General features: G+C 43.8%; 1 protein-coding gene and 1 long non-coding RNA gene across 52 annotated transcripts in view; one reads left to right on the plus strand and one right to left on the minus strand.

The window, feature by feature from the left end:
* LOC105260083 (RAD52 motif-containing protein 1-like) overlaps positions 1-25806 on the minus strand; it is a 345360-nt gene that overhangs the window by 70366 nt on the left and 249188 nt on the right. For 42 of the 49 annotated variants that reach the window (XM_045044315.1, XM_045044311.1, XM_045044309.1 and 39 more), the window contains 9 exons: positions 24776-24955; positions 21342-21464; positions 20337-20505; positions 19285-19383; positions 12045-15012; positions 9702-9773; positions 7661-7732; positions 3742-3813; positions 2926-3006 (listed from right to left, as the gene is read on the minus strand). In XM_045044315.1, the coding sequence (XP_044900250.1) occupies positions 2926-3006; positions 3742-3813; positions 7661-7732; positions 9702-9773; positions 12045-15012; positions 19285-19383; positions 20337-20505; positions 21342-21464; positions 24776-24955 (3836 nt within the window). The remainder of the gene's footprint in view (positions 1-2925; positions 3007-3741; positions 3814-7660; positions 7733-9701; positions 9774-12044; positions 15013-19284; positions 19384-20336; positions 20506-21341; positions 21465-24775; positions 24956-25806) is intronic. The other 7 variants (XM_045044308.1, XM_045044298.1, XM_045044314.1 and 4 more) reach the window with 6 other exon arrangements.
* On the plus strand, positions 1334-21963 carry LOC123381874. Of its 3 annotated transcripts, none has more exons than XR_006589404.1 (2): positions 1334-2982; positions 21669-21963. It is a non-coding gene; the product is annotated as an uncharacterized LOC123381874 (long non-coding RNA). The 3 variants fall into 3 exon arrangements; XR_006589403.1 differs by lacking the exon at positions 21669-21963 and adding an exon at positions 9902-11829; XR_006589402.1 differs by lacking the exon at positions 21669-21963 and adding an exon at positions 7234-7362.

Consider the following 25806-nt stretch of genomic DNA (forward strand, 5'->3'; position numbering starts at 1 on the left):
AAAAGGAAGCAGATGCCGGTTGACCGGGGGAGCGTTAGGGCGTGTCTGTGACTGCGGCTCGAGTTTGCCTTCAGAGGGTGGCCACACCTACCTCAATGATATTCTCAACAATAATTCAAAAGGGGTAAGGCTTAGATTTTCCTTATTCTCCCTTAGAGCTTATGTTCTTGGCACAATACTGATGCGCCACAGACGAGCCAGCATGTGAAGGTGCTCTATCCCGAGAAGGTACAGCCTTTCTACATCGTAGAGTCCTTCAGCTTCTAAAATCATGGAGCTCGTACTGTTAGAACCAATGAAGTGAATTTTTTAAAATAAGCCACCAGTCTGGACCTGTGTAGGTGAATGAAGGAGAAGCACTTTAAAGTCAGGAAAAAAAAAAACTATACTTAACATTTAGGATTATCAACCACTGTTGGTTTTCCATAATATATTTCATTCCTGATTTCATCTGAAAGAAATAGGATTATTACTACCATTCAAAAAATGGTACCTTATTAATAAACTCTTGGCATGGCTTTGAGGTGGATTTCAGATTCAAAATAGACTTTACCAAACCGCTAATGTGTTCACTCAGTGTTTATCAATAAGTTAAGAGGCTTCATTCAAAAAACTTACTGAGATATAATTACCTGAAACCCAGGGGTGAATCAAGGCCTTGTAGGGTCTGAACCTCATCTACTTTGGGAAATCCTGCCTCATCAAAACATGCAAAATTATGCGTACAGGAATTGCCAGGGTCCCTCCCAAGACTTTGGAAGGGGCCTATGTAAGTGAGGAGACCTGAAGTTTAAGCTTCAGTCAGTTCAAGATAAATCCACCTCAGCTGGGGCCCAAAAGGTTTACAAACTTATTTAATGCTGGAGAAAATACTGTTTCAACTTATACACACCCCAGTAATAAGTCACATAGGTAATAACGTGACTGAATTCATGGGATGGCATCTCCCCTGCGCATGCTCTCTTTCTCTCAGAATAAATAAATAAACGTTAAAAATAAAAAAGAAAAGAAAATTTGGCCCCAAACAAGGAGCCCAACCTCCAATACACACTTACTGTACTGTGATAATTTTTTGGAAGTTAACTGTGAATTCGTTTTAGTAGTACACCTCTATTCAAACCACATTGAAAGACTCCATCTTGTTCTGTGTCCTTCACCTTGAACACACCTCCTCCCCTTGAGTAACCACCCCCCCCCCAACTGCCTAACAGGACTCTTCCCCAGGACCCTTCCCCAGCCAATCAGCTGAGGCCGCAGCCATTACCTCACCAACTGCCACTAGGCCCCAATAAAACCTTTGTCCTTTTGAAACTGGCTCTCTCTCTCTGGTATCTCAACGCTGCATCAGTGCAGGTAGGGGATTGAGCTCGAGCTAGCTCGAATAAAGGCTCTTTTGCTTGTACATCGGACTCGGCTCCCTGGCGGTATTTGCGGATCACGAATTCTGGGCATAACACACATGACATGAGTATTAATTTATTCTCAATACCAGCTAGCTCTGGTTCTTTAATTACCTTTTTCTGTCATGGAAGATTGATGAGGGAGCATGGGGCAAGTTGAGGGCAAAATACAAGTTAGCACACGCCCCCGCCCCAGGTGGGATATGTGTGATTCTGGCTGCTCCAGGACAAAGGAAAGGAAAGAAAACAAATGGTTAACTGATAGAGATCTCAGTCGGGCAAGACAGGAGTTTCCATCAGTTTACAAATATCTTAGTAAACTACAAGAAAAAGGCCATCTTTTTCTCCTTTTTCCAGTATGAAAGATTCTTGGGGACAGTCCCTGTCTATTCTTTGTACCCCCAGTACTTAGTACATTGTCGACATAGAGTGCGCGTGGAAAGGATTGTTTTTCAATGAATTCATTCATTCTTATCAACGGATTCCACCCTATTTTGTCCTGTATTGCCTACATAACTATGAAATTCAGATTCTTAGAAGAGACTCTTGGTGTCATAAGATGCTTAGTAGAGGTGGTGAGTTTTAAGACATTGTATTGACACCACTAAAACCTCTTGGTGGCGAAACTCAATGAGCCCGTTCTCTGGCATGCTGGCAAAACAAAAAACTGACCCTCAGTATTCTTTCCCCAAGTCAGGCATCAGCAAATTAATGAGAGGAGAGAGGAGGCCCCTGCTCTTGGGCACCCGCAGGAACTTACTCCAGCTCCAGACACACCGTAAACACTTTCATCTAACGGAAGATAAGCTGTGAAATCGGATTTCTGAACCACAAGACAGTAAGACAGTCTTTTCCAGCGTCTGCTTTAGAGGAGGGTCTTCAACCTTGAGTCTAAACATCCCCCTCAGGCCACTGAACATGCCCAGTATGATTTGCCTTTTTACAGAGAAATCACAGAATGTTCCGGCTGAAAGGGAATAACACACTTCTTACTTGAAGAGTGGTCAGGAAAGAAAGCACATGGAGAGCAGTGCCCTGTGGCAGGTATTCAGGAGTTCTTCCTGCTTTCCTGATGGCTGAGGAAGCACCCACACCTGTTGCTGCCTGGAGAACTCTGTGCTAAACTTAGTTCTTCGAAGTTCTCTTTTGCATAGGAAACTTGCACATGAGCCGGAATCAAAGTTAAATTCAAAAGTGGATTTCAAGGACCATGCACACCTTGGGGAAGCATCACTGTCACGAATTCCCATGATAATACTGACTTGGGTGTTACTTGCTTGGGGCTTTCACTGCCCACACAAAGCTGGGTACGAGGGAGGGCAGAGAGTGCCATTTAGGAGTTAAGACAAGTCTCTTGGCCTCTTTGTACCTTAGTTTCCTCATTTGAAAAAAAAAATGGATTTTAAGACCTACTTTCCAGAATTCATACTGGGTTTATTAACACACACCTAACCAGTCACTGTATGATATTTTTACATGTAGTTTTTTTTTTTTTTTACATGTATTCATTTTCTATTTCACTTACAGCTTGTGTAAAAACTGCATTCCATGCCAGGCCTGAAATGTTCCAAAGCTCAGTTCGGTGAGTAAATTGCAACCAAGATTTCTACACACACCAAAAAAAAAAAAAAAAAAAAAAAAAAAAAAAAAAACAAGACACAAACGAAGAAGAAAAACAAGATATTTTCAGAATATTTATCCTTTGGCAGTGATTCTAATTTATAGGTAACGAAACATAACCACAATACTCTCTCCATACACTAAAGAAATCTCACTATGAAAGATGCTCGCCTTTTTAAAAAAATATTTGCATGGAAGATTTATACTTTCATGTTTATACATGTGGTGCATTAGATACAAATCAGTAAATGCTCAATAAATACTTGTGTTAAGTATTTTTTTCTAGAGAAGTAAGTTTATTTCTCTAGAAAAATGTTTCACAACTTTAGCACTGTTGAGATTTATGGTTGGATAATCTTTGTTATGGGGAGGGGGGGGAGTGCTGCCCTGTGAACTGTAGGGTGTGACAGCAGCCCTGGCCTCCACCCACTAGAGGCCAGGAGTACATCTACAGTCTGACAATCAAACATGTCTCTAGACACTACCAAGTGTCACCTGGATGCAAAATCACCCTGGCAGAGAACTGCTGCTCTAGAACGATTCACTCTGATCTCTATAATAACTCTCACACCAAACTTTGCCACAGACAAAAAAGATTTGCTACATAATTTTAGTAGCTTTCGACTAATAAAGTTTCATTCATTCAAAGTGAATAACAAAGAGGTTTACAATTAAGTTTAATAAAAATTCCAAATATAATGAAATTATATTTGTAACTTACATATACTGCAAAAAAGGTAGTGATTCAAATGTACGTCTTTCAATATATTGTATTTTATTGCAGGATAAATCTCTAGGAAAAGGAAAAGGAAAATATTGCCTCAATTAGCTATAAGATATCTAATTAGTAGGATGATAGTATTGAATAAGTAGCTTTTGGCTAAACTCTGAGTATTAGGAATTGTTATTTGAACCTTCCAGAGCCCCTAACCCTGCCCTCACCTTTCTTAAGAGTCTCACCTTTGTGATCTTCATGCATAAAACATACAACTATAGATCGTGATAGATCTTGGAAGTAATCTTTCCTGAGAGCAGAAGAATTGATTCAATGACTTTTTGTGGCCTCATCAATTTCTAAATTATGAGCTCAAAGTTGTGATCTCCACATATAATTTCTAGTATTAAAAGGGATATTCTCACATTAGCACACCTTCCTGGTTTAGTTCTATTTCTCGACACCAAGTCAATACCAGAAGAGATAAAAGATACCTTTTCATTTAACTTGAAAAGAAGTTACTCCTCTAATCAATACCTAACTTTGAGCGAACTCAGAATTATATTATCATATTAATAGAAATTTATTTTTGGTTGTACATTGCCCAAACGGTCTATGAATTTATCAACTGCTTTAGTTGCAAGTGGGGCCAACAAAAAAACAACATGGTACTGGATTTTTATTTGGAAACACCCATTCTTGATTATAGTTGACCCTCTTATTTCCATGGATTTCAGCTGAGTCCCTCACTTTCCACCTACATGGGTACCACCGTCTTCTGACTGGCATTGTCATCTCTGGTCTCTCCCATTCTAATCTATACTGCACACGGTCACCAGATTAATTCTCCAGGAGTGGTTCTCAAATATCAGAGTCACTTGGGAACTTACTCAAGATGCAAATTCTCAGCTCTATTCTGGACTGAGTGAATCAGGAACTGTGGAGGTGGAACCTGTGTTCTGACAAGGCCTCCAAGTGACCCTGGTGCAGTCTAAAGTTTGTCCTAGAGCACTGCTGTGATAACACGGTAGCTTGGCATATTATCCAAGGCCTTCAAAATCCTAAATCTGGCTCTAGTTTCCTACTCTACAGATACCAAAGAAATTTCTCCTGCATTTTGCCTTTCACTCACTCTATTTTGCAAGCATATTCTTCCCAAGATGTCTATCCGATGACACGTCATAGCCATTCAAGGTTCTGTTCAAACAGCATTTCTCTAGTAACTTCCCTGATCCAACTTGAAGTCTTCCCCCCTCTTCTATGTTCCCAAAACAACTTATACTTCTCATTGCCCAAATCCATTTCTTCCCCTCCCCCTCTCCTCCTCCTCCTTCTTCTCCTTCTTTGAATTGTTTAAAGTAGACTCCACGCCCAACCTGGGGCTTGAACTCACGACCCTGAGATCAAGAGTCGCATGCTCTACTGACTCAGCCGGTCAGGTGCCCCAATTTCTTCTCAATATAGTTATTCTGGCATTCCATTTCCTCTGGGCATAAACTCCATGAAAGTATGGACTAGTCTTGTCATCTGCGTTGTCTACTGTGTTTAAAACTGATGCATGGACAAAGAACAAACTCAAATATTTATAAAATAAATTAACAGCTGGGTAGTGAGTACAAGGGGCAAAATGACTGAAAAGAAATGTGGTTTTATGACTTTGTGGCTCCCTCTTCTGCACTCTGTCAGTGCTTCATCATCCATTCAGTGCTTATGCGTTATGGTTTAAGCTTCTGTTTATTTTCCCTGTGAAATCATGAGTTCCTACAAGGGTGGGAAGCCTGTCTTCACCATCTGCGTGCCTATGGTACTGGGCATAGGGCCTGTCCCATTCTTTTTTAGGTTTTGATTCACATTTTTTTTTGAATGAATGAATGAGAACACTTCACCTAACATGAAATAATTGGCTTACAAAGTACCTCATAGTAGAAATAATGAAAGGCCCAATCCATTGCGCAGTTTGTCTCTTTTGATTTTCTCCAAAGTGTGTTTGTAACGTTTGGAGCCCAGATGGCAGAGGTAGCCAAGAAGACCAATACAAAGTGGTTGTCCCCTAAGACTTGGAAGGTTTGATAATTTGAAGGACGATTTTTAGTGTCATATGAGATTCCTTTTACTCACTACCCTTAAGCCTTCCACATTTGCAAGAAGAATCTATATTCTAAAGCACATCATTAATAAGGATTAATGAGGGGCGCCTGGATGGCTTAGTCGATTGAGCATCTGACTTCGTTCGGTTCAGGTCATGATCTCACTGCTCATGAATTCGAGCCCCGCATCGGGTTCTGGGCCAACAGCTCAGAGACTGAAGCCCGCTTCGGATTCTGTGTCTCCCTCTCTCTCTGTGCCTACACTGCTCATACGCTGTCTCTCTCTCTCTCTCTGTCTCTCTCAAAAATAAATAAACATTAAAAAAATTTTTTAAAAAGGATTAATGAAATACACAGCTTTGGATGGCATGGGCAAAGAATAAACACTGAACCTCCATAGCAAAGAACATTAGTATCTCTGTATGTCTAATGTACAGAGCTATATGCAAACATTTCTTCCTTGACAATGAGGCTGGAGAGATGTTTATTCTGTAATTAGCGAAGTTAGAGGCATTTCTGATGTTTGTTTAGTGTAAACATTTCTAACTATACCACTTAACCATCATTATATTTTTAAAGATTTCATTTTTTTTAAGTAATCTCTATACCTAACATGGGGCTCTAACCTACAACCTCGAGATCAAGAGTTGCAGACTCTAATGACTGAGACAGCCACGTGCCCTTTAGCCATCATTTTTTTAATGTTTATTTATTTTTGAGAGAGACAGAGACAGACCATGAGTGGGGAGGGGCAGAGAGAGAGGGAGACAGAATCTGAAACAGGCTCCGGGCTCTGAGCTGTCAGCACAGAGCCCGACACGGGGCTCGAACCCACAAACTGTGAGATCACGACCTGAGTCAAAGTCAGACGCCCAACCAACTGAGCCACCCAGGAGCCCCAACACCTTAACCATCATTTTAAACATCTATTTTTATGGTGACATAAGAATTTCCACACCGATCACAGGAATCTGCTCCTGAAGCCAAGAGCACACTGTATGTTAGCTAACTTAACAATAAATTACATAAAAAATAATAATAAAAAAAATAAACTAATAAAATTTCCCACACTGAAATCCTTAATCTGTTCTCTTGATAATTTAATATGTACTTGGTAATACTGCTTACATAATTCACCTGCTTAGTTAAATATTTAATATTTAAATATTTAATTTAGATTAAATTATTTAAAAATTCTGGGTGAATGGCATTCAAATTAATGTAAGTGTTCTATATTTTCTTGTCTTGTAGGTGACAATTTGAGGTTAACTTCAATTCCTCTCATTTTACTAAGCCAACTTTTTCAAACCTTTTCTGTAAAGGCCAGACAGTAAATATTTTAGGCTTTGCAGGCCATATACGGTCTCTGTCACATATTCTCTGTTTTTCTCTCTTCTTTTCTCTTTTACAGCCCTTTAAGAACATGAAAATCATTCTGAACTCATTGGTTGTATCAAGACAGACCACACACAGGATTTGATCCATGGGCCATAAATAATAAATATAAATAAAAGCAGATGGTATATGAACACTTACATAACAAGGTTCATATGGGTGTCCATAATTGCTCAGACCTCATTACCCCTCTTCCTCTACAACTGAAGGGCTTTTTCCTATCTCTTGTCTATAAAATTAAAAAGTTGAAAATGCATAGGAGGTATTTAATGCTAGAGATGGGCTGGGTCCCCACAGACTTACAGAGTTATAGAATTTAATAGAGAGAATTATAGAATTCTACTGTTAGAAGAAATTGTTGCAATTATCTAATTTGAACCCTGTATTTTTTAATAAATAATATCACTAAAAACTCATAATAAATGATGAACTGATTAACTTACAAATACTGGAGGGATAGCAGGCCTTCAAATGTGTCTTTACGTAATTCGGTCAGATAATTTTCACTGAGAATTCTGCAAAATGAAAAGGTCATTTCTGGGTCAAAATGCAAAATAACCAGAACTATTTGCTACACAGGACCGCTAGATGTGAGAGAAACCTGGGTAATGGTGCCAGCAAATACACTAATTCTTATTGAATGTAGGGATGGCGATCTCTGCTGTTTGATTCAAATATTTTCTTCTCACATACTCCTTTGTCTCTCTCTCTCTCTCTCTCTCTCTCTCTCTCTCTCTCTCTCTCTCTCACACACACACACACACACACACACACACACACACACTCCTATCCACTCTTCACACCAAAATGTACATTTAATGCCTACTCTCTGGATCACAAAATCTCTGTTAGAACCCAGCCCTGAGTGGCAAAAACATGGACAGAACTGCCACTTCCTCCTCTCTTTTCCCAAATTTTATTGTGGAAGCCCTATTTATAACCATATCAGTGCTACAAGTAAAGCCATCTAATTTTTTTCCCCAACTAAAAAATATCTGTGAGAACTAAAAATGTGCATAAAATGCACATAACACTTAAATGTCAGTTTAATAAGTATAAATACCTGTGTAACGCTATTTGTTCATTCTACTGTTGGTGGATACTAGATTTTTCTAATTTTTAGTTATTATAAACAGTGCTGCTTTGAACATTTTTCTGTTTATATCCTAGTACACATTTGCCTAAGTTTCTCCAGGATTTATTTTATTTTATTTTATATTTTAAATTTTTTTTTCAATGTTTATTTAGTTTTGGGACAGAGAGAGACAGAGCATGAACCGAGGAGGGTCAGAGAGAGAGGGAGACACAGAATCGGAAACAGGCTCCAGGTTCTGAGCCATCAGCCCAGAGCCCGACGCGGGGCTTGAACTCAAGGACCGCGAGATCGTGATCTGGCTGAAGTCGGACGCTTAACCGACTGCGCCACCCAGGCGCCCCAGTTTCTCCAGGATTTAACAGGGGTACAAATTGCCTTCCTAAGAGGTTGTGCTATTTCAAGCTGGCAGATTGAAACATGCCAAGTCTCTACCAAACTCCAAACTCCACCAAAGTCCCTAAGAATGATTAGAAAAGATACAATTAGAAAATCCACAACCTTAGCTCAAAGCCAAGGGAGTAGCTCTACAAACACTCCCCACCAGAAATGCCTTGCAGCCACCTACAGGGTGATTAGCTGGGATACTGCAGTAGGACCAAGGACAGCACATCAACCCCACATCCTTCCTCCTTGGATCTGGCAGCAAAGGGTGTTTTCTTCCAGGCAGGAGCCATTGGTGTTAGAAGGGGGCAGGGTCCCAGAACCCTGGAGGAAGGGTATACACTCTGACTAGCTATTAGAAGTCACCTCCCACCTCTTCTTTAACTCTCAGGGGGACCTGTCACCAATAACAAGTCCCGTGGTTCATTTCACCTCTTCCTTAGGACCAGGAAACAGAAGCAAGTCAAATCTCAACTACAAAGATAAATTGCACTCAGGAATGACCATATGGCGTGAGAACGCCAATTCTATTCAGGACAGAAAATAAAAAACAAATATAACAGCTTAGAGTCAATGACACAGTTAACAGAGAAAACACAAAAGGATTTGAGAATACCAACATTAATGGGGCACCTGCGTGGCTCAGTCGGTTAAGCATCCGACTTCGGCTCAGGTTGCAGTCCATGGGTTCCAGCCCTGCACTGGGCTCTGTGCTGAAGCTCAGAGCCTGGAGCCTGTTTCAGATTCTGTGTCTCCCTCTCTCTGACCCTCCCCCGTTCATGCTCTGTCTCTCTCTGTTTCAAAAATAAATCAACGTTAAAATAAAAAATTAACACAGAATTGCAATCGGTAGAGGTTGAGTTGGGATATGGAAGGGGAAACACCTTTCCTCAGAGCTACTGACTTCAAAGTTCTGGACCAAGAAGGACCTTAGAATGCAGTTAGTTTTTTGTTTTTGTTTTTGTTTTTGTTTTTTTTGTATTCGTATTTGGAGAGAATATACTCACAGTTTCTCAGCCCAACGGTATCCCTTCCATACATTTTCATCAATGTAAGAAATAGAGTTTCCTTGGAAATTTCTGTGAAGAAACACAGTTCAGATCCTTGAATAGGTAGGAAAGGAATGAACAGAATAAATAAGAGAATCACTGGCAACCTTGTGGGGAATATTCCAATGCAGTAAATGCCAACTTTCTACTTTCCGCAGCTATCGGCATCCCAGGTGGTGCAATTAATAAAGAGCTAGCGGGGGGCCACTGGCACAAACAAGGCAGCTCCTTAGAACCTGAACTTCCTATTTGTTCCATTCTTTGGGTAGATAACGCCTGTTAATTACTCTGGAGGTAAGTATTTTTTTCCCCCAAATCCCTTATGTGTCTAAAATGGTTCCTTCCACAAATCAATGAGAAAATAAGAATTCAACGAAAAAAATGGTAAAAAATGTACCATTATCAGCAAACAAATGTAAAGAAGCCCTCTACTGAAACCTCTCTAGGTGTTAGAAGGATAAGGGCAGTTAGAAATTAGAATAACTAACATGGAAAGATTTCTTAGACATATTGCATAGGGAAAAGCAACAAATCACTGGGCAAGGAATTAAAAAGTATCCCCCCATTAGGAAATTAGGAAAAAATGCAAAGGAAAGAGATGGGAAGGACGGACACACACCAAAAAGGTGACCGGAGTTATCTTATGAGTGGTAGGGAGGGGGGGGTGGTGGGATTTTCACGTTTTATCCTCTATACCTGTGACATTAAAAACAAAAAAAAGTATCCATGATAATTCATGTATCCATGAATTACACATGTTTAAAAGAAGCTATTAAATGCCTGAGGTTCAGTTTCAACCGCTACCTCTGCGTATGACTTTGAACCTTTACCTGTAGTTTTGTCCTCTTCCCTCAGCAACAGCTTACCTGGTCAGTTTATATACACATTTTTTTCAGGGGAGTCAGGAATAAATTCAAAACAGATACCCATCTGCCCATGTGCCTGGTGGACATTTCCAGTCAACCTGAAGCCTTCTGGTTGCTCTATGTGCCCTGGTAAAAGATGCCTCAACTTCCATCATTCTCCTTATCTGGGACAGAAGTTTCAGAGTAATATCTGAGTTTTCTCTTTCCCGTGCACACCCCACCCGCGACTGTCATCAGTTAGTCTATTTTGTCACTTCCTCCTCTGCAGTGCTCTCAAGGCTTTTCTTTCTACTCTTTTCAGCCACTCTGATTCGGCCCCTTGTTACTTGACTCCCAGGTTTTGTTAGAACATTCTATCTGGTCTCGCTGGATCAAGCTCTCCTCTCCAGACCGCCCTACATGGGGAACTGAAAATAATCCTCTTGTTTCAATGGTCTGTATCTCATGCTTGAAAACTTTCAATGGCTCTCTATAACTCAGAATGTAACGTTCAAACCTCTCTAGCTGATAGTCAAGGTTTCTCGTAATTGGATCTTTAACTGCTAAACCTAATTCTTGACTCCTGATCATTCCTGCAGCCGTGCCTTTGCCTAGACTTATACCCATTTTTTCTCTACTTAACACATCAGAGCCACTCTTTAAGTCTCAGCTAAAGTGTTAGCTTATCCATGCAGCTCTCCCTGACCTCCATACTCCACTGATTACAGAGTCTGCTGAATTCCAACACCCATGGTACCTCTTTTAGTACTTAGTTACATGCCACCTCCCTTTTTATGACCATTTCCTTTCTTCCCACCTGTCATTTCATGTTCTGAAGACGATTGCATCCTCGTGTGGCGCCCATAGTACTTACTCTTGGGTTGGGCCCAAACTGAGTACTGTATGTGGAAGGCCGGGGGTCAAAGATGAGGTCTGGGGAATCAAAATAATAACAGCTAACACTCATATTTTGCCAGGCACTGATCCAAGTGCTTCATATGTATTACCTCATCTAGATCTCACAATAATCCCATGAGATGGTAACTATCATAATTTCCATTTCACAGAAAAGGAAACTGAGTCACAAAGCTACTAGATGACAGACCTCGGCCCAAATGCAGGCAATCTAGTTCCAGAATCTCTACTCTTCACTACTCTGTTGTATCCTATTATAGAGGATGGAGCAAAAATGGGAGAGTAGAGGTTAAGGAATGAAATAATGGGGCTAAAGATTGGATAAGGAAAAAGAATAAGGACAATTACAAGTAAAAGATTGGAGAAGGGCGAACAGTAGTAAAAAGGAAAATGAAGATAAGGGATAGTTGACAAAGAAAAGGTAAAAAGAGAAAGTCAGTCAACGTGGTTGGGGAGATGAGGAAGGCCCAGGACGACATTGAGGAAGAGACTGCCATGTCAAGCAGGAGGCAGAGAACAAACAAGTAAAGGCGATTCTTACAAGATGGTGAAGGTGCCGTTGTAGGTGTCGGGCTCCGGCACGGGCACTCTGCGGAGCCTCTGCTGTAGGCTGAGACCAACACACGACAGTGTCTCATCTTTGCAGGTACAACGCTCACATAGTTTGAGGTTTGTGGTGGCATTCTGTTCTGGTTGCCAAGTTAAAGTCGTGTATGCCTTTTCGGAGGTATAGTTTACAAAATGCACCACAGAATGTTGAGTTGTTGGAGGAAAACCTGTCTCTGGTTGCTGACTTACAGGAATTTCTAGGTCCATAGGTGGAACTGTGACTTCAGTCAGGTTTCGATGTTGACTCTGAACCTGTTCTGGATGTGCAAGTGTCACCTCAAGGTCCTTTGGGGGAGGAGTTGTAGTCTTCTTCAGGGTTGTCGAATGTTCAGCCTCCGTAATAGGTTCTGGAGTTATAGTAAGCTCCACATGACGAAATGGGATGATGGGTGATGCTAGACGCTGACCTTGATCCTTACTTGGAGTTGGAACTGTCACTTCCTGTTGGGATGGATACTGAACAACCTCCTTAGGTGGCTCTGGAGGCTGGGTTGGGGTCTCTTGCATGGTTAGAGAAGGTTCAGTCTCTGTAGTGGATTCTGGAGTTATGGTAAGCCCTGGGTCCAAAGGTTTAACTGTGACTTTAGTTAAGGTTGGATGCTGAATGTGCTCTGAATGTGGAAATGTCACCTCAAGGTCCTCTGGAGGAGCTATAGTCTGCTGCATGATTGTAGAATGCTCAGCCTCCACAGTAGGTTGTGGAGTTACAGTAAGCTCCAGGTCAGCAGGCTGAACAGTAACATGGGGCAAGTTTGGATGCTGAGCTTGCTCTTGTCCTAGAGGTGGAACTGTCACCTCATTATGGACTCGAGGTTGTGCTACAACCTCCTCAGGTGGCTCTGGAGGCTGAACTGGGGCCTCCTGCTGGGCTGGAGGAGTTTCTGCCTCCTTAGAGGACTCTGGAGGTTGAGTTGGAGCCTGCTGCAGAATTGGAGATGGCTCTACCTTCTCAGGGGCCTCTGAAGGCTGAGCTTGTACCTCCTGTTGTGTTAGAGAAAGTTCTATCTCCTTAAGTGGCTCGAGAGGTAGAGATAGGGTTTCCTGCTGGACTGGAGATGGTGCCACCTTCTCAGGAGGCTCTGAAGGCTGAGCTGGGGCCTCCTGTTGGCCTGAAACAGGTTCCACATCCTTAGGAGGGTCTGGAGTCTGAGCTAGGACCTCTTGTTGGCCTGGAGAAGACTCATCTTCAGGGGACTCTGGAGACTGGGAAAGACGCTTGGACTGAGCTGGAGAAAATTCAACTTGCTCAGGGGGAGATTGAGCAGGGACATCCTGCTGCACTGGAAGAGGTTTAACCTCCTTAGTTGCCTGGGGACTTATGAAAACCCTCAGATCCACAAGTTTAACTGTGATATTAGGTGACACTGGATGCTGAGCTTCACCTGGACCTGGAGGTGAGAATGTCACCTCATGCTGTCCTGGAGACTGAGCTACAACATCTGTAGAGGACCCTGGAGGCTGAGCTGGATGCTCATACTGAACTGGAAAAGACTCGACCCCCTCATTGGGCTTTGGTTGCTGAGCTGGGACCTCTTGCTGGATTGCAGAAGGTTCTATACTTGCAACAGGCACTTGAGGCACAGCTGAGCTCTCCTGCTGGCTTGGAGAAAGTTCAATTTCCTCAGGAAGATCTTCAGGCATAGTGGAGACTCCCTGCTGGATTGGAGAAGGCTCAGCATTTTCAGGGGCAGCTGGATGCTGATGTGGGACCTCCTGCTGGATTGGAGAAGGTTCCAACTGCTCAGGGGACACTCCAGACTGAGCTGAGGCCTCTTCTCGGAGTGGAGAAGCTTCAACCTCATTAGTGGATTCTGAGGTCATGGTAACTGAAGGATCCACAGGTTTAACAGTGACATTCGGCAACAGCAGGAGCTGAGCTTGATTCTGACCTTGAGGAAAAACTGTTACCACCTGATGTTCTGGAGAGTGAGCTGGGGCCTCCTGTTGGGTTGGAGAAGGTTCACCAGAAGGCTCTGGATGTTGAGCTGTGGCTTCCTGTTGAGTGGCAGAACGGTGAATTTCCTCAGAGGTCTGTGGATGCTGACTTGGGGCCTCCTGATAGGTTGCAGGTTTCACTTCCCCAAGGGGATTTGGATGCTGCGTTGTGGCCTCTGACTGGGCTGGAGAAGGTTCAGTCCCCTCAAGGGGCTCTGGATACTGAGTTGGGGTCTCTGGTTGGGTTGGAAAAGGCTCACCCTCCTCTGATGCCTGAGGATACTGAGCTGGAGCCTCCTGCTGGGTTGAAGAAGGTTCAACCTCCTCAGGGGTCTGTGGATGCTGAGCTGGGGACTCCTCCTGGGTTGTAGGTGGTTCACTCCCCTCAGAGGCCTGTGGGTGCTGACCCTGGCCCTCCTCCTGGAGAGGGGAAGGTTCACCCTCTTCCTGGGCCTCTGGAAGCTGAGCTGGGGGTTCCTGTTTGCTTAGAGAAGGCTTAGCTTCCTCAGGAGGCACTGAAGGCTGAGCTGGGGTCTCCTGCTGCCTTAGAGAAGGATCAATCACCCCAGGAGGCTCGGAAGGCTGACCTGGGGTCTCCTGCTCACTTGAAGGCTCAACCTCCTCTGGAGGCTTACCCGAGGTCTCTTGCTGGGTTAGAGACAGTTCTGCTTCCTCAGTATGTTCAAGAGGCTGAGGTGGGGCCTCTTGCTGGGCTATAGAAGACTCAACACCTTTATCAGGCCCTGGAGTTGTGGTAAGTTCCACATCTAAAGGCTTACCTGTAACCTTGGGAAACATTAAATAATCCCAACCTGGCATTGGAACCACCTCTGGGAGCCTTTGATGCTGGGTTAGCTGGTCATTCAGATCCTCATCTGGCCCTGGGGGTAGTTCTCCGACGGAATCCGTGTCCAGGAATGGAACCAAAGTCTCCATCAACTCCTTAGGCGGGGTCAACATCTGGGCTGGAGCAGAGGACCCCAGGTAACTAAAGCCCACCGGCTCAGCTGGGGGTGTAAGTACCTGGGGCGATTCGGGTGGGGGATCAGACGAGCGCGAAGACCGGGGCTCAGCCGGCTCCGTGGGGTCGGCGGTCAGCTGGGCAGGGTCCAGGGCCCACTCCGGAGGCTGAGCTGCCTGGACCAGCAGCCACAACGGTTGCCACATAAGGACAAGCAGTGGGGCCAACAGGCGCAGCCGGGACATGACTCGCGGAGGCTCCGGGGCGCAGCGACACAGGCGAGTGGGGTACTGGCGCTGGGCCCTGAGCGGGAGCCAAACCATTATGGCAGCCCCGTGATGCGCGCGCGCACTGTTAGCAACTGCGCGCCCCTCCCCCGCCTACGTCCCACCCTTTATTTATGTCACCTTTATTAGCTCCCTGGAGATGGGCTCCGCACCACCAGAGCGGGCCCTTTTCCCAGAATCACTTGGGGCCCAGGCCTCCCTCCACCCTGCAAAGGCCACCACTCCCCCCGTCCCTTTGGAGGGATGGGGCACCTGGGTGGCTCAGTTGGTTGAGCGTCTGACTTTGGCTCAGGTCATGGTCTCACCGTTCATGGCTTCGGGTCCCGCATTGGGCTCTGTGCTGACAGCTCAGAGCCTGGAGCCTGCTTCAGATCCTATGTCTCCCTCTCTGCCCCTCCCCTGCTTGTACTCTCTCTCTTGTTCTCTCTTCAAAATAAACATTAAAAAAGATGTTTTTTGAGGAATAAATGCTTACTGTTGTTTAAAAAAAATTTTTTTAAATGTTTATTTTGGAGCGAGCAAGAGACAGAGACATAGAGTGCGAGTGGAGGAGTGGCAGAGAGGGTCATAATCTCGTGGTTCATGGGTTCGAGCCCCGCATCGGGCTCTGTGCTGACAGCCCCGAGCCTGGAGCCTGGTTCAGATTCTGCGTCTCCCTCTCTCTCTGCCCCTCCCCAGCTCACGCTCTTTCTCACTCTCAAAAGTAAATAAACATTAAAAAAAAAAAATCTAGGGGCGCCTGGGTGGCGCAGTCGGTTAAGCGTCCGACTTCAGCCAGGTCACGATCTCGCGGTCTGTGAGTTCGAGCCCCGCGTCAGGCTCTGGGCTGATGGCTCAGAGCCTGGAGCCTGTTTCCGATTCTGTGTCTCCCTCTCTCTCTGCCCCTCCCCCGTCCATGCTCTGTCTCTCTCTGTCCCAAAAATAAATAAACGTTGAAAAAAAAAATTAAAAAAAAAAACCTAATAAAAAAAATTCACAAATCTAGCCCCAAATTAAGCTCTCAATGACATGAAACACATTTTTGCTCCTTTTTTTTTTTTTTTTTTTTAACATTCTGTATGTGGCACATTAGTATTTTCTTTTAGAAATTATTTTGGCAACTTAATCCCTAATTCAGGACATCCATGTGAGTGATTTACAGAAAAGTTCTTCAGCAAGATATTCATGCAAGATATATATGAGATGCCGACATCTGGGTGACACATCCTATTTGAATGGCATAATGGTTTCAAACGCTGTAGTATAATCACATTTAAGGCCATAGTTACTCTGTTCCCAAATCCTTGAGATTCTGTTTGAGGGGAGCTCTAAAAGGCTTGTGTCCTCTCCTATGTCCACAACTGTGGGAGTGCTCTGATGAAATTTGCTCTCCAAATTTCAAATAAGGGGTCAGAGCCAAGGGTCAGGACTTCAGGAAAAGCCCCAGAAATCCCCTGCAGTCAAAAGCAATTTCTGAGTTTCACATTTCCCAAAGGATGATAGAGCTAATGCCAAAGTCTTCCAAATTCTGCTGGTTGCTTTACATTATGGCTACAGTGGCTATGTCACCCCTGAACTTTAATCTCCACATACTTGAATTAAATCCTGTAGCTCGTCTTCAGTACTGGCATCTGTGATCTCTTCACAGGGTCTGTATTCCACAGCTATTTTACCACTTTCTGAAATAAAGTGAATAAGGATTGGAAAAAAAAAAAAAAGAGGGCGCCTGGATGGCTCAGTCAGTTAAGCGTCTGACTTCAGCTTAGGTCATGATCTCATGGTTCATGAGTTCAAGCCCCATACCGGGGTCTCTGCTGTAAGCACCAGAGCACACTTCAGATCCTCTGTCCCCCTCTCTCTGCCTCTCCCCTGCTTACTCTCTCAAAAATAAACATTTAAAAAATCAATAAAGTTAACAAGATCAATTCAGAATTTTCCTTGTTCTAAAACTAGCTGTATACAATGATAGCACCCAATAACTAGACATTCTTTTTATTTATAAAAGCAGAAAATAAAAGCATTTTCCTAGAAGTTTTCTCATCTCACACTTCAATTTTTTTTTTTTTATTTAAAAAAATTTTTTTTCAACGTTTATTTATTTTTGGAACAGAGAGAGACACAGCATGAACGGGGGAGGGAAGAGAGAGAGGGAGACACAGAATCGGAAACTGGCTCCAGGCTCTGAGCCATCAGCCCGGAGCCCGACGCGGGGCTCGAACTCACGGACCGCGAGATCGTGACCTGGCTGAAGTCGGACGCTTAACCGACCGCGCCACCCAGGCGCCCCTCACACTTCAATTTTTAATCATAACTATGTGTGAAAAAATACACATGAAGTTACCGACTGTGTGGTTCAAAAACGCTATCATCTTAAGAGATAGGAACTAAGGAATAATGACACAGGAAGTTAAAACTATGGAAACAACAATGTTCAAAATCAGATGACTAGACAGTAAGGCATTAGGTAGAGGTCAGTGTGAGTTCTGGAATAGAGACCATGGACTATAGCTGATACTTCCTATTAGAAACAAGGCCAGTGTCTACTCCCCAGAAACAAAATCCCACCAGATACAATGAACAATGCTTTGGAGACAGGGGGAGGGGGAGGGAGAGAATGCGCTTGGACAGTTTATTGGCAGAAACTGGCCCATGTCCCTTATAGACAATACAATTCCCCTTAAGGCAAAGTACAGCTACAACATTTGGATCGTGTACAAGGGATACCAGAGCATGTTAGGGAGAGGTCAGCAACCCAAAGGTTTAGTTTGGTTCTTAAAGGTTGTTACTCGGAATTGACAGCTAATGGAGATTCTACCTGATGACCAGGGAAGTCAACTTTCACTGCAAGAGCTGTCCAGGCTGGAAGCCTGAGACCAATCCAGGGTCAACTCTTAGGGGCAAATAAGGCCTCTGAAACTTAGCTAGGCTTTCTTAGTCTCTAAGCCTGCAAGACTGTGAAGCGGCGAGGGCGGGGTGGTGGGGGGGCGATTGTTTGGGGACTCATTACTAATTATAAAATTCCCTTGGAGCACAGCCTGTAACATTCACACCATTGTAGAACGCAATAGAGAACACAATCGATGCTATTCAATAGCCTGACCACTTTCAAGGTTCACAAACATATAGCTGACCCTAATAGAAGAATCATATTCACCCAATAGGTCAGTGCCAAAAACAAAAACTGAAGCTGAATTGATTCCAAAAACATAATCTAATAAATTCTCCAACAGGAAGACGATGATAACAAGTTAACATATTTTCTCTGCTTACCATGTTTCAGGGATAGTTTTAAACTTTTCCATCATCTCATTTGCTCTTACAATTCATCCCCCATGAGGTAAGTTGAATGATTACCTTTACTTGGCAGATAGAGAAATTGCAGCTTAGAGAGATTAAATACTTCAAATCTGACTATAAAACCTAAAATTGCATAAGAAATCTAGGAGACAGAGCTAAGATTCAACACCAGACGTCCAAAGCTTCAAAGTTTTTTTGTTTTGTTTTGCTTTGTTTTTTATTTATTTTGAGAGAGAGAGCACATGGCATGTGAGAGTCAGGGAGAGGCAGAGAGAGAGGTAGGGAAAGAATCCCAAGCAAGCTCCACGCTGTCAGCACAGAGCCCGACATGGGGCTCAATCTCACAAATCGTGAGATCACGACCTGAGCTGAAATCAACAATTGGACGCTTAACTGATTGAGCCACACACGTGCCCCCAAAGCTTATCCTCACAATAGTATTCTGTGTTATGAGCAAACAATCAAGAAAGAAGACTGGGTCAAACACTTTCTGTGTGGACAGAGGTAAATCACTGTATATCTATATACTGGGGACAAAAATATTTGTGGTCATTTTCCTCACAAATGCCACAAAGAACAAATTTGAGACTACTGCTTTGAAAGCATTTGGTGAATAAAAGAGTATGAAGTGTTTTCATCCAATTAACTATTCAAAATGAGTTTATTGGCTCGTTGAAACTGATATACTGCAAGGACAATCAAGTAAGTCTTACCTAAAATCACAATCAACAGTTTCTGGAATGCATCTGACACAGCCTTCTGAATAGCAAGCTTCTGGATTGTCCGCCTTTTCATAAGAAATGATAATGGCCCTGCATCCAACCAAAACAAATGGATTGAACATGCCTATCTGAACGATAACTGATTTGGGGGTTATATGTGTAAAGGTGAAAATACATCCATGATTCGTCGTTCATTATCTTAGCAAGTAAGGGCAGGCACAACACAAGGCTGAATGACTCTGCTGTAGGTATATCCTGGCAGGGCACATTTTGACCGCCCTGATCTACTCCAGAAGTTTTGGAAGTACCAAAAGGGAGACTCAAGCCAAGAAAGTGGCACAGATCTCACATCGCTCGTAGATTTCAAACGGACAGGCGGAAACTATAGTTTCAGACCCTACTGCAGACCCTACTCTCCTGTGCATCAAGGGCTGGAGTCACATGGGGAGAAAGGTTCGGTGGTAGTGCACATGACCCCCTGGTCTCTTCCTGGGCATCACCCAAGGGAGCCTTACTCCCTTAGCCTTGCTAACAGCCCTGCCCCTCCCGGAAAACCCTAAGCCTACGTGCTGTAGGCACTGGGAGAAAACACAGTACCAATGGGAATACCTTTTCTAGGCATCTGTATTTGACTCTTTACACTCCAGCCCTTTGATAGGAGGCAAAGGACTCAACATTCACACAAGAGTTTATTTAAATCTTTAGATGATCACTTTGCTGGGATCACTGCAGGCTGCAAGAGATATGTATTTGAAGGACTATTTTAGCACAAGGCGAATTCTTAACCACAAATGGGAAAAACGTTACTTCCCTCCTCCTAAACTTCTTGGCAGAAAGTCAGCTTTAGAATTTTAAAGTTAAAGGTTCTTTCAGGTATTGCCTGAGATAAAAGCCTGTACCGTAGGCCAGAAAAACTCTGCCTAGGGCTTTAGGAGCTTAGCAAGGGGGAGGGCTGGATGATGTATCTGAAAAGATGAGTTTTTAGAGAGAAAGAGGGATTCTGCCTCCCCTCCACCCCCACCCCACCTCCACTGTAAACGGACCTTCCTCCAGGGTATCCAAAGGCTCCTCGGCCATGCCAGCTCCGGGACTCCGGCACTCATAGGATGGCAACACCACCTCTAAAGCACAGAAGAATTTCAGGCTCTGCTTCTGAAGTGGTGGCACAGTATCTTCATTTGCCCTTTCTTCAAGGTCAGAAAGATCCTGAAGCTGTTAGGATTTTATTATTATTTTTTTTAATGTTTATTTTTGACACAGAGAGAGAGAGAGAGAGAGAGCGAGAGAGAGGGAGCATGAGCAGGGGAGGGGCAGAGAGAGAGGAAGACACAGAATCCCAAACAGGCTCCAGGCTCTGAGCGGCCGGACAGAGCCCCACGCGGGGCTCGAACTCACGGACGGCGAGATCATGACCTGAGCCAAAGTCGGACACTCAACCGACTGAGCCACCCAGGCGCCCCAAGCTGTTAGGATTTTAAATGGAAGGTCCTTCCTTGGATCTGAATGTAAGCTTCAAGATGTTTTGTTATTGAAAACAAAACCAGGGGCGCCTGGTGGCTCAGTTGGTTAACCTTCTGACTTGGGCTCATGTCATGATCTCACTGTTCATGGGTTTGGGACCCGCGTCGAGCTCTGTGCTGACAACTCAGAGCTTGGAGCCTGCTTCCGATTCTGTCTCTCCCTCTCTTTCTGCCCCTCCCCCGCTTGCAATCTGCCTCTCTCTCTAAAAAAAAAAAAAAAAAAAAAAAAATGCAAACTAAACTCCAGCAATCCCAGCCCACAATGGAGGTATCCTATAGCCTCAAAATCAAGTAAGACTTACAAATGGATAAAGACAATTGGTTTTTATTATACACCATACAAATACTGGACAAGATTATGGACACCACCACCCAAGTTACTGAGATTATTATGAATTCTTGGTGGCAGGCTCAGGTACTTCCAGTTAGAGGCCTCTCACATCTCCCCACAACCCAGTTTTCTCCTCTCTGAAGTCCAGAATTTCAGTGTTGAAATGATTCTAATTAGAGAAAATCTATAAAGTTTACCTTGATGATCCTTTTTGACCATCCATTGAAACCAAAGTAATAATTTGCCAGTTCTTGGCACTGGGAGCTATTTAGGGCAAGGGCCTGATGTTGAACCGCCTTATGTTTGGTGCCAAGACGAACCTAAAGACATAAGAAATAGACCTGAAAATATCATAACCTGACACAGAGGCTTCCTGTGGATACACCTGAGATTTATCAATACCTATTTCATAGAGAGGTTGTGAAGATCAAACTGGAAACATTTTAAGAAATCAGCTCCTAATAAACCCTAAATAAATGCTATGTACTATTTTTACGCTATAGACTTTTCTGCATCATTTCCAGGGACCTTGATTAATCGGCTTTCCGTGATCTCTGATATTGAAAGTGATGATGAAAGCAACTAAGGAAGCCCTCTGGAAGCAAATTATAGGGCTGTAGGTAAGCAAGGGAAGTAAACTTTTTGCTGTCTCATCCCGTAGCTCCTGTTTGAGAATATGACCTCAAGAGCAGGTAACATGGACCTGAGTAGGACCTGAATCAGCAGCACCCACCCCCCGCAAGTTACTAACCCCTGTTAGAAGAAGGAATATACATACTTCTGTAAATTTTATAAGCAAATAAAACAATAAGAGGTTCATTTGCCTTAATAAGCTTCTTTGAGAATGCAAATACCTCCAGTGTTAACTCTCTAAGTAACTTACACACACAGTGTATTTCTTACATCCTCTAGTTCTTTTTTTAAATCTCTATTTCGGGGCGCCTGGGTGGCTCAGTCGGTTAAGCGGCCGACTTGGGCTCAGGTCACGATCTCGCCGTCCATGAGTTCGAGCCCCGCGTCGGGCTCTGGGCTGATGGCTCAGAGCCTGGAGCCTGCTTCCAATTCTGTGTCTCCCTCTCTCTCTGCCCCTCCCCCGTTCATGCTCTGTCTCTCTCTGTCTCAAAAATAAATAAAAAACGTTAAATAAATAAATAAATAAATAAATAAATAAATAAATAAATGTCTATTTCAAGTGGGGTGTAGTATATTAGTATATTCATAAAAATTCAAATAATTCAAATAAAGTCAAAGTATTATTAACTCTTTATTGATTTGTTTGTGCAACTTCCTCTATCACTGGTTTATCAGTTCCTTAAGTGCTTGCAGGAACCATATTTTATTCTTTTCTCATTCCTAGAATCAAGCACAGGTCTATGGATTAAGTGAATGGATGAGTAGATAAAAAAGTGAAATTACTTTCTCCAACTGAAGCTGCCTGCTAGGAAGGAGAAATGAAGATGAACTTTTAAATGTTGAGTGCTACAGCACAGGCTAATGGTGAGGCAGAGTGGAGCTGTTCTGGACAACCAGGAAGCTTCAGAAGGGCCTTGAGCCCCTGAGTGGTAGAGACAGTTGTCACCTTAGATAACCTTGCCACAGTTCTTGCTGGCAACCGTTTTCCTTCATGCTACTGAAAAAAAGCTCTCAGATGCCTTAGGCCTTTCCTTGATTTTACTGTAAGATGTTATTCTTGGGGCGTCTGGGTGGCTCAGTCTGTTGGGCATCCGACTGCAGCTCAGGTCATGATTCTCACAGTTTGTGAGTTCGAGCCCCGTGTCAGGCTCTGTGCTGACAGCTCATAGCCTGGAGTCTGCTTCCGATTAGGTGTCTCCCTCTCTCTCTGCCCCTCACCCGCTCATGCTCTGACTCTGTCTCTCAAAAATAAACATTAGGGGCGCCTGGGTGGCTTGGTCGGTTAAGCGTCCGACTTCGGCTCAGGTCATGATCTCACGGCCTATGAGTTCGAGCCCCGCGTTGGGCTCTGTGCTGACAGCTCAGGGCCTGGAGCCTGTTTCAGATTCTGTGTCTCCCTCTCTCTCTGCCCCTCCCCTGTTCATGCTCTGTCTCTCTCTGTCTCAAAAATAAATAAACATTAAAAAAAAATTTTTTTTAATAAACATTAAAAAAATTTTTTAATATGTTCTTTTTAAATATGTATTTATAAAAGGTAAACAAACAAACAAACAACCAGAAACTATGTGTACTTGCCAAAGTATAAAGGAACACATAGGTAAATTGGGCAACAATTTCAGTAAGCAGCCGGGGGGGGGGGGGGGGGTGGTAACCCAAGGCTCTGTGTTAAATAAATAAAGAAATTTAATATGAATGCTCTCTCCTGTCAACTATATATTGACTTTGGGCTTTATGCTGTGAAATCTCAAAATCCATTTGTGAAATGGTCTTAATGTCCAATGAGAGAAAAACACCTCATTACTCACAACTGATACAAACTAATTATTTCATAATCTGTAATAGCTGAGTGGCTGGGTGACATTTTCACAGGCTAGAAGCTTGCAAACTAAGGAATGCCTGACACGTGATCATTTCAATCATAGGGAGTGGAGCCAGGATTGAAGACAGTGTTGAACAAGTGGAGATAGTACACTCAGAGTCACATTTGAAAAGGATTCTTAGATTCGATCCAGATTAAATCAGTAAGGAAGGGCATATGGGTAAGAACAGGCAGTCAAGTCCATAGGAAGTAGCTAGATTAAGAAGCCAGTTAGAGAAAGCTGATGAAAACATACAATTATAAAGTGAAAGGTTTGGCAATCTAAGCCTCACTCAACTTATTCAAAGGAGTTGACATGGCCCTTGATAAGGAAATGGTGATTGAATTGAGGCTCATCATGAAATATAATTCTGGGGCTCTGGGAAAGCAAAATGCACAGCATGTTGGTATGGAATAAAGTTTCTGTGGTGTATTAAAGAATGTTTTAACCATTTTCCCAGGAGTTGAAGGGAGTTCTGAATAGGCAGTTTGGGAGTGATGACGATGATAATGACGATGAAGCATCCTTTATAATACAACTGATGAAAGAGTTTGTCATTTTATATCCACATAATAGAGGGGGGCCTGGGTTGCTCAGTCGGTTAAGCGTCCGACTTCAGCTCAGGTCATGATCTCAGGATTCATGAGTTCGAGCCCCACATCGGCTTCTGAGCTGACAGCTCAAAGCCTAGAAGTTTGCTTCTGATTCTGTGTCTCCCTCTTTCTCTTCCCCTCCCCTGCTCATGCCCTGTTTCGCAAAACTGAATAAAAACGTTAAAAAAAATTTTTTTAATCCCCATAATGTAAATAGAAACAAGACTTCTTGTGAAGCTTTGTTAAATTAAGGGCACCAAAAAATGACACGGGGTTGAACATCAGTAAGTTTGGGTTTGACCTCTACCTTCCAGTTACTGTCATGAACCTTAAGTAAGTCACTTAACTATCCTGAGTTCGAGTTTCTTCATCTGAAAACAAAACAAACATAACAAAACAACCCAAAACCCAGGGAAACCGGAGGATCAGTGTAGCAATGCATCTAAAAGCATTCTGTAAACTACAGTGGTATACCAACCCTGGTCTATTATTGCTGAATTCAACCCTTCGTCCCAGTGGAGTTAGGAATTTCCTACTTGGACCCACCTTCACTGGAGAATTCTGAAAAAGCTGCTTCTGGTCGCATGCCTTTCGGGCTCTGTGAGCATCCCTTGCTGAGTAAAACTTGATGATGGCGTAGAAACCAGGACGGGCCACTGCAGCGTTCGGGAAGACTCGGACCGAATACAGAAGGCCAAACTGGGAGAATACTGCCAACAGAGAATGCTGTGGGGTGGTCCCACGCCAAGTAAGTGCATGAAATTTCGCGCCCAGGAAGCAAAACTGCCTTCTATTCCCTAAGCCCTCCTGCACACGCAACCCAAAGCACTCCTCATTTCGTTGAAAAGATTTCCCTCTGAAATCCTAGGATTCGAGAAGCATTAGAAGGCAACATGTGCTGGCTGTTGAGAGTTACCTCTCAAAAATCTGTCGGGGCTGAGACTGCAAAGGTCCCTTTTAGAACTAAGATTCCTCTCGGCGGAGACTACAAGGCGCGCGAGGCGCTCAGCGCCAGACTCTGAGACTCCCAGTCACGGGGAGGTGGGGGTGTCTCCCTCCCTGCCTCCCTCCCTCCCGGCCCGGCTCACACGCAAGGCCTCGGCCGTGGGTCCAGAACTCAGCTCCCACACCAGCAAGGTTTTGTCACTCTCGGTGGGAACCGTAAAAGAGACCAATTCCGCCATCCTACCACCAAGGCGCAGGCACGACTAAGGTTTAAGTGGCCCCGCGCCTGCGCAAGGCGCGCCGCGCGTTTTAAAAAGGGGCTCGTACGAGGGGCGGGGCCAGCTCGCCGCGGGGTGGGGCGGGGGCTGTCCCCCGGACCTCTCCTTCGCCCCTCCCGCTCTGGGGCGGGTCTCTGCCTCTACTTCCTCTCCCGCAGCTCCATTGTCTCAATGTCGTACAATTTAGTGCTTCTAGTCAAGTGTATTTAAAAAAATTGTTTTTAAATATTTATTTTTGAGAGACAGAGTGAAAGCAGCGGAGAATCAGACACACACACACACACACACACACACACACACACACACTCCGAAGCAGGCTCCAGGGTGTCAGCACAGAGCCCCAAGCAGGGCTCA

This window comes from Felis catus, chromosome E1, assembly GCF_018350175.1.
Source record: "Felis catus isolate Fca126 chromosome E1, F.catus_Fca126_mat1.0, whole genome shotgun sequence".
NCBI lineage: Eukaryota > Metazoa > Chordata > Mammalia > Carnivora > Felidae > Felis > Felis catus.